The 8,521-nt window shown below is 38.2% G+C and overlaps 1 protein-coding gene across 1 annotated transcript; it reads left to right on the top strand.

Annotated features, from left to right (window-relative positions):
- Positions 1 to 1,728: 1,728 nt before the first annotated feature.
- On the top strand, positions 1,729 to 7,639 carry LOC104277746 (baculoviral IAP repeat-containing protein 6-like; the record flags this gene model as incomplete). Its single annotated transcript, XM_009874484.1, has 3 exons — positions 1,729 to 1,917; positions 5,706 to 5,840; positions 6,787 to 7,639. Coding segments are annotated over 3 exons (504 nt in total), but the record flags the coding sequence as incomplete, so codon positions are not given.
- Positions 7,640 to 8,521: the final 882 nt, after the last annotated feature.

Here is an 8,521-nt window from a genome sequence, read left to right on the forward strand (position 1 = left end):
GCTGGAGCTCCTGCCTGCGAAACAGAAAAACTTGATTCATTTCCCGCTGTGCAGCCCGGTGCCCTAAACTCTGGGATAAAGACTTAGCAGCCTTAGCTTGCCCTTCTGGGCTACAGTTCCGGCACAGCAGCTACCAACTACAAACCCAAAGTGTCCTGGCACCAGAAGGAGTGAGGGTGTGTTTCTGTGAGGGGATGGTGAGACTGAGATTAAACTGGGCTGCTGCTTTGATCCAAGTCAGTGGTTTAGCACGGTGACTCTGCCACGCGTGCTCCCTCCACGGAGCATGGAAGGCTGGACTTGTGTGCTGGCATTGCTGCGAGGGGAACGAGGAGGATGCCTCACGTAAGCACAGAGCGCTACTGCCTGGTTGTTGGGGCACTGTCCTGTGAAAGAACCAAAGTCTTGAATTGTTGCTGGCACAGTATCTTGTATGTTCCAAGAAGCAGGACTCTCGTCTTTCGTTTCCAAATTTGCAAACTGGGCTGCTAAACCAGGGGATGGCTCCAAGCTTGAAATTGTGTCTAGGCTGGGAGAGTGTCAGTTCCAGAAGCAGTTGTCCTGACATTTTGAATCTACTGCAGTGGAAGTTTGCCCTGAAGCATGCCAGGTGCTGGAAATGCCATTTTTCAGCATGTAACCTATTATTGGGTTTACAGTATTTGAGGAAATAGTAGTGTTAAAATCACCTGTTTTGAATTCTTTACAGTTCTGTAGCTAGGTTTGTGTCACAGAATTGTATTCTCTAAAATTCGTGCTGGACTTGGTCCTAAGTACGTAAGAAAAACCTATCTTTCATATAAAACTTCTAAAAAAAAAAGTCAGTTATGCCTTTTTACCTATATATTAATATTATTACATCTAGTTTAGTTTTGCTCAAGTACAACAAGAAGTTGACAGGGACAAATGTTCTAATACTGGAAAAAATAACAAGCCATCAAATCATGAATATGCAATACACATGTTTGGATTCCTAAGTGCCTTATATATATATTTAATTCTTTGGTTTATATTAGGAGTGTTTGGGTATATACTTAGACACCTGGTATGTCTGTAAGCATCTATTCACATATGTACTTGATCATAAAATTCAAAAGAGGAAAAGTGTCGTCTCCTTATCACTTAATAGTTTGTGCTGTGTTGATATAGTACGGAAAACATTTTTTTTCATATCTCAAGAGAAGTACTGTTTTAATGGCATCTGACACACAGTGCTATGTATAAAATCTGAAACAAAAGGGCTAAAAACATACCTAAATCAACCGAATGCATTTGAAAGGAAAAAATGGAAGATTAACTTTGGTGGTTAGTATTTCACCTCTCTTGGTCCTTTTCCATCTAGTTGAGAATTAGAAGAATTAGTAAGCTCAGCCACAGGAAACGTTCATGAATGGTTGACTGAGATCTTGACAAATAAATACTTTCTTTCACAGAAAGGTGCAGCTGGAGATCTTTAAACATTTTCTTTTACTTATATTTATGTTTCTGTTATTAATTTACATTTGTCATTTTCTCTATTGTCAGACACAGTTGTAGGACTTAATTTTTAATGTGTAGTAACAGTTTTGTTTGGAAAGCGTAGCCATTCCCTACTTGCATGTAGCCTGTATTATGTATGACAGTATTTTGCCATAGAAGTAGTTTTTTATATAAGGTAAGCAAAACTATGTGTATTTGTAAAAACAAGTGGGTGGCACAATTTTAATATTTAATTTCTTCTCTTAACAGGTGTTAGTGTCTGTCCAATCCCTAATACTGGTAGCAGAACCATATTTTAATGAACCGGGTTATGAACGATCAAGAGGGACTCCGAGTGGTACCCAGAGCTCCAGGGAGTACGATGGAAACATACGGCAGGCTACAGTCAAGTGGGCAATGCTTGAACAAATCAGAAATCCATCACCCTGTTTTAAGGAGGTAGGTTTTGTGAAACACAGTCAGTATCTTGTTTATTTATTTATCTTGTTTGAGTGTTAAGAATAATGCAAATATTAGGAAACACCACGCGTAAGATGTCCTTTTTAGCCTCCTCAGTATTCCCTAGGGCAGTTGACTCTAGAAACTGAGATAAATAAGGATGCTCCTGACTCACAGATCCTTAACCAGGGAAGGGGAACATCCACACCTGGGGACTGGCTTGTAGGGATGCTTCATGCACAGCTTGATAAAACACGCTTCATGCAGCTTGGCTCATTCTTAATGTCAGCCGTTTCACATGAAAACAGTTGATAGCCCTACAAACGGGCCTTCGGTGTTTGTTAGTCAGTATAGCTAACAGGAACCAGCTTCTTCCAGGAAATAGGAATTTGAAGCAAGTGTTAGGAATTATTTTGGGTACACCAAAACAATGCAAACTGGAAAAATACTTTAAAACAAATACCAGCCTGAGTGTTATTTATGGAAGGCTCCACAAAATATCTGTGCAAAACTAGAAATCTGTGCCTTTGGAAACAACTGTCTTGATGCTCATAAAAGTAAGAGTAACCTTCATGCATTCACACTGTCTTAACTTATTTGACAGAAATCCAATTTGTTTACATTCCTGAAAATAGACTAACTCACTCACAGCATCACAGAATAATTTAGCAGATTGGGTCTTCTCTCAGTATCTCTAGTTCTACTACTTTCTCAGAGCAGGTCAATTAGATCTCAGGGACTTGAACATTTATGGCAAGGGATTCAAGGAGAAGAGTTAAGATATGCCAAGAAAGTTAAGATACACCAAGTAAGAGAATCTCTATGAATATGAATGCAACATCAGTCATCTCATGCTACTGGCAGCAAATACTTAGAGAAAAACACATTTTACTCTGAACTACTAAAACTGTTGCCACTTTTAAATTAAGATGTGGAGCCATCTCGGCATCACCTATGCTTTCAGTTGTCTGCATGCTGAAGTGCTGGAAAAGTGTAATTATTTTAGGATTGTTCCCATTGCTAAGTGTGGCATCTGAGGGAGAGGGCAGTCTCCCATCCCTTCCTTTCTGTGTGTAAAAACAATCTTTGGAATGCAGAAAGCTTTTCACATTACAGTTACTGTGTCTTATGGAATGAGAAATAATAGACAGTTCACCTGCATGACAGGAGTTAAATACTTTGTCCACATGTGGGTGGAAAAGGATGTGTAGTGTACTCTGGTGTCTTGAGTCGATGAATTAGAACACGGTGGTCATTCTAAATTAATTCCTAAAGGCTTTACTCAGTAACTTGAAGACTATGGTAAAAATAAGATCATGACATATAATCAAGTAACCTCTGCTAATAGGTCCTTTTTTTTTTTCTAGCTAAATGTAACAATTGCACATTTGCAAAAAAAGTTCTTAGATTATGCTAAGTTTAAATTAATTGAAGATAGCAGAGGATGATGGGGTCCCTGACAATAATGCTCTTTTCACATATACAGAAATTAAGGATATGCAATATTACAATATCTGGTAAACGAGTTCCAGTTTGCTGTTATTGCACTTCTCAAAAGAATCTCAGCAATATTGTGCTTACCCTGGAGCTTAGCTTTTTTTACTACTTGCATGAAAAAGGCAGTTTGTAGGCTGATATCCTGCCCCCCTTGGGAAGGTCAAGTAATAAGGTGTATCCAAATGGTGGTGTTACAATGGAAAACACATCATTCCTTGAGAACATATGACTTATGCACAGCACACCGTTACCAAAAGGCAGATGTTGAAAACACTACAATTACAGGCTTTCTGAATGGGTTGAATTAAGCTAAGCCACACACGTTTAAATGAAAAGCAGCATTAAGAGGTAGGCAGCAGTTTGCAGTGAGGTCCTGAACGTTTGAAAACTCCCTTCTGTTACCTGTGAACAGACAGGAGTTCTGCTGCATGGAAGAAAACTGGCCAACACTTCAAAGCTTTACATCCAGATTGGTTTGTTCTGATTTAGGTAACGTCAGTTTTCTCCATTTCCTAGGGTAGTTTTCTGTTTTCCCCTGTGTTGAGGTCTCTAGGACAGTTAGATGAAATCCAATTCTGAGAAGAAATTTGAAGCTGTGATAGCCTGCTTCTGTAAGAAGCTGGAGGCTAAGATAGCTTGCTTTTGTGTTAAAAAGATAATCATACCAGCTTAAGTGTGGGGTCCTACTCAGTGCCTTATCAACTCGTGCAACATGAGGACTCCCTTTCTACTTCTCTGAATGCCTATTCTTTATCATTATGTAAAGTGACATATCAAAAAATAGAAATTATGCATTGGAAAGCGTTATGTTTTTCTCTGATGGAACAACTAAATTTTGGAAGAATGTTGGATTCCATCTGTGGCCCCATCCAAATGAAAATGTATCTCTTACATACCATGTCTGAGCTCTTTTCTGAGAGACTTGTTTGGTTTTAAGACCTCTAGGTTTTCTGTACGCTTGTGTTAGGAACATTAACAAAAATGATCATTCAACAACATAAATGCAAAGGCATCCTGAAATCTGAGGGCTAAGAAAGAACGTACAGCATCCTACAGCTCCTGAGATCTTTTGTCTTCACAAATCTGAGCCATCTTCCCTTCAATGTCTTAAATGACAGGAGATCTAAACTGCCAGTCTTTGGGAGTTTTTCCAAGCTCCATTATGGATATAAGGAATGCATCCAGAACTGAAGCCAGTTATGCCTTCAATATGCAGCTTTTCTGTAACCTCTAGAGGGAAAGATGATTTTGTCAATTATGTTTCAATATTTCCAAGAACTGTCTGTGCTGAATAAAATTTCTGTGATATTACTGTTTCTTTCATGAAGCAGAGTTTTAGAAAGCTGCTTAAAACAGCGAACACTTGAGTTTCACAACTTCATCTGAGGGTTGAGTGGTCCTTTTTTTTTAAACTCAACTCTGTACAGAAATACCAAAATTACTACGCAATCAAATGCTGGTTCCCAACCAAACTGTGGAGAGCTCAACTTCTGTTGCCTGGGAATCCTGGTGATCCCACAGATGCTGCCTCTGCCCAGGACACGTAACTGTGGTGGCAGCTCTTCCGTACTGGCTGGTTTGACCCTTCCCTGTGCAGAAGCATGTTATGTTCCTGGGCTCGTACTGTTGACAGTGTTCCTGTTGATCTCTCTTCGGTTCAGGCAGCAAGTGGTTAGTGACAAAGGGACACACAGCACTTTAAACTTCCTGCCTGTGCTTTTTAAATAAAATTGCACTGTTTTTAAATAAAAATAAAAACAATTAAAATAGCACTATTTTTAAAATAAAGTTGCAACAATAGAAGCCTTAATATTTTATCTGTCTAACCTCACCCCTATGCAACATAAACGACCGTACATAGTGCCTGCATAGTGAGTTTATCTTCGATCTGCTCTCACTTTTTCCGTTCCGTGGTGTGATAATGTATTTCTGGCACTCACCCTTCACTCAGATAACACAAGTGAATGCCGAGACAGCAGGCTGCACAGAAATTGTAGATTCGTAAAGACTGGAAGGGACATCCAGGCCAACCACCTCCTCAAAACAAGATCAGCTGAATTCAGACCAAGTTCCTCAGGGCTTTTTCCAGTTGCGTCTTGAAACCTTCAAGGACAGAAATTCCACAATTTATTGGGAACCTTGTTCATAGCTGAATTATCCTCATACTGATTTTGGTTTTTCCTCATATCCAGTTAGACTCACAGGGGTCTTACAAATTTTGTATTATTAAAGTATGTGGTTTTTAGAAAAACAGTGAACATCGTTCTTTTATTCAAAATGTTTTCTTGCAGGTCATCCACAAACATTTTTACTTGAAAAGAGTGGAGATCATGGCTCAGTGTGAGGAATGGATAGCAGACATCCAGCAGTACAGCAGTGACAAACGCGTGGGCAGGACTATGTCCCATCATGCAGCAGCTTTAAAGGTGAGACTTGCTTTTATGATTTTATCTTCATTAATCCAAAGCTGGCAAATGGCAGTGAAATTGCTCAACAGCTGAGTTTTATAATAATAACAGAAAACCACAGCAAATTTAAAACAAGTAAACAAATCCGTTTCCCAGCTGTCAAGATATAAAGTCTATGTACACTCCACTTTCTCAGTACTTTTTTTCTACAAGTTAGTTTTTCATGTAGCGTCTATCCTGCCTATATTTTCTATAAATACTTATGTAAGATAGAGTTTATTTTGTTCTCTCTGAGGGTGAGTGGGGGTTTATGATGTAGTCGTACTACAACCAATTCCTTGCCAGAAAATAAGCTTTTTGAAAAGACAAGCACAGGCATTAAACTGTGGTCCATTACCATTAGTTTTATCCTGTTTTAATTTTTATCAGCAGTTATAACCAGTATACATGCTTTCTTCCTTCCCAGCCAAGTAGTATCATTTGTGTGCTTTGTGTACAGACAGAAAACAGACTTTTTTTTACTTCCCTTGAGGAGCAAGAAAAATGAATTTTTCAAGGCAGCTTTTTTCTTTTGCTAGACTCGCATTCTTTTAATGTGAGTGGTATTCAAAATGAAGATAGTTAGTGATCAGGATACAAGTCTGTCTCCGTAACAGACCTCATCATGAACTCTTTATAACTTTATACTTTAACTGTGTGACCTGCCTAATCCAAGCCAGTTTCTGCTGTGATCACAGAACACCCATATGACTCAACTGCAAGACAGATAGCGAGGCATTTATACTGATGCACTTGTTCGCTGCTCTTCTGCTCACTGCATTTACTTTGACCTGAGCAGCACTTGCAAATTGTTCTGTCACTACAAGGAAAGCACCAATCCTTAAATACAGGGGAAAAGTTTAGCCGGTCATTGAAACGGTACATTTACACCTTTTTGACTTACTCCTCCTTTTTGTATGTTCAGCGTCACACGGCCCAGTTGCGGGAAGAACTTCTAAAACTTCCCTGTCCTGAAGGATTGGATCCAGACCTCGATGACGCCACAGAAAAATGCAGTGCCACAGCAAGTTCAGAAGAGACTATGTTGCACGAACAGGTTAAACCCAGCAGCAGTAAAGATATCCCCACTGATTTCAAGTTATGAGTTCCATTGACATGGACTTTCTAGACACAAAGGCTTTGAAGCACAAGCCAAATATGTCAATATTTGTATGTAAGAAGCTAATTATATAATAGGTAATGAAATTGAAACTATACTATGCCCTTAAGGATATACAGTTTAATTCAAGATGATCTTTTATTTACCTGTACAAGAGTGTAAACTTTTTTGTGCTTTTATTTTTCAATTGTGAGAACCACTGATTGGTATGTTTAAAAACTTATCTATACAAGAAATGGATAAATCGCTGATATATAAGGGAAACTACCTTAGGAAAGAATGTTTACTGAATGTTTATTATTTTTTTTTACTTGTAGAGTGAGGGCGGTTGTAACAAAGAATATATATTGGTCATTCTTACAGCTACTATTTAAAGTCAGAAAATTTTCACTGAATTTGATAGATTTTACGTTTGGCCATATATTCATGCTCATATTTGATTCTAAAGAAAACCTCCTGTATACTTCAATAAACGTTAAATGGACATGATCCCTCTTTTATGATTTACTGGTACATTTTTTAAATAAACTGCCATAAAATACGTTCTAGCTGAAGACTTGCACTCGTATGACTGAATTCATTACAGTCAACATATTTAATTCTATGCTTACTAATTCTAAAATGCAGATGATAAAAATGCACATGGTTTTACCTCATGCCGAAATCTGGACTTCTGAATTCGTCTTTCATTTGGCTATTTTATGCAAACTAACAGTATTCTAAATTTTTTAAGGGCTATTCTGGAACAAAGGCTTTTTTCTGTTGAAATGTCTGGTTTTTACATAATCAGCTGTACTTTTAAGTACTTACAGGAGCTAATGACATACCACGCAGGACTTTTAACGTTCTGTAGTTCCTACTGTATAGACTTACTTCCAATTTTATACTTGCAACCACAGATCCCTAACTAAAAAGGGTAAGGGATTTAATAGTCGAGTCTCACTTTTCGTATATCATGTGTTACTATCACTGTTCTTAATTTCTGAGCAGTCCTTGAAAGACTAAAAGGTTATTACTGATATTACCTCAGACTAATGATCTGTTGTATGATAAATACTATAAATCAGGCAAATACGAAGCTTTTTTGTTTTCTATTTGTTCTTTGTTTATAAGTATCACGCTGGAATTTTTTCACTTTTTGTTTTACAATGTATTATTTCTAATCATTAAAAATGGCACCAATTGAGGTTGTGTTCTTATGCTGATGGTTAACAGACTTTCATAGTTCTGACCAAAATATCATTTTGCTGTTGTGTTGGTATGGTGTGCTGATCCAAGGTCTGTGCTGATTGTACATACCTCTCAAAATACTGACTTAGGCACATCTGCATTATGTCAGGGGTTCTTTAGTCAAAAAGCAAAACGACGAGCAGCTCTGCGCCACAGCTGCTGGTAAACTCAGCAAAGAGTTTATGCCGCCTAGTCAAAGTGTTCGAACTTCACCAGTGCTAAGGCAGCACTGCATTTTTCTAGATGGTTATTTATTCCCCTTCTGTTAGTGTACAAAACACTGCGAGACTCTTGTAAAGGCTCCAAAAGC

The sequence above is a fragment of the Apaloderma vittatum genome, unplaced genomic scaffold (assembly GCF_000703405.1).
Source record: "Apaloderma vittatum isolate BGI_N311 unplaced genomic scaffold, ASM70340v1 scaffold29038, whole genome shotgun sequence".
In the NCBI taxonomy this organism is placed as follows: Eukaryota; Metazoa; Chordata; class Aves; order Trogoniformes; family Trogonidae; genus Apaloderma; species Apaloderma vittatum.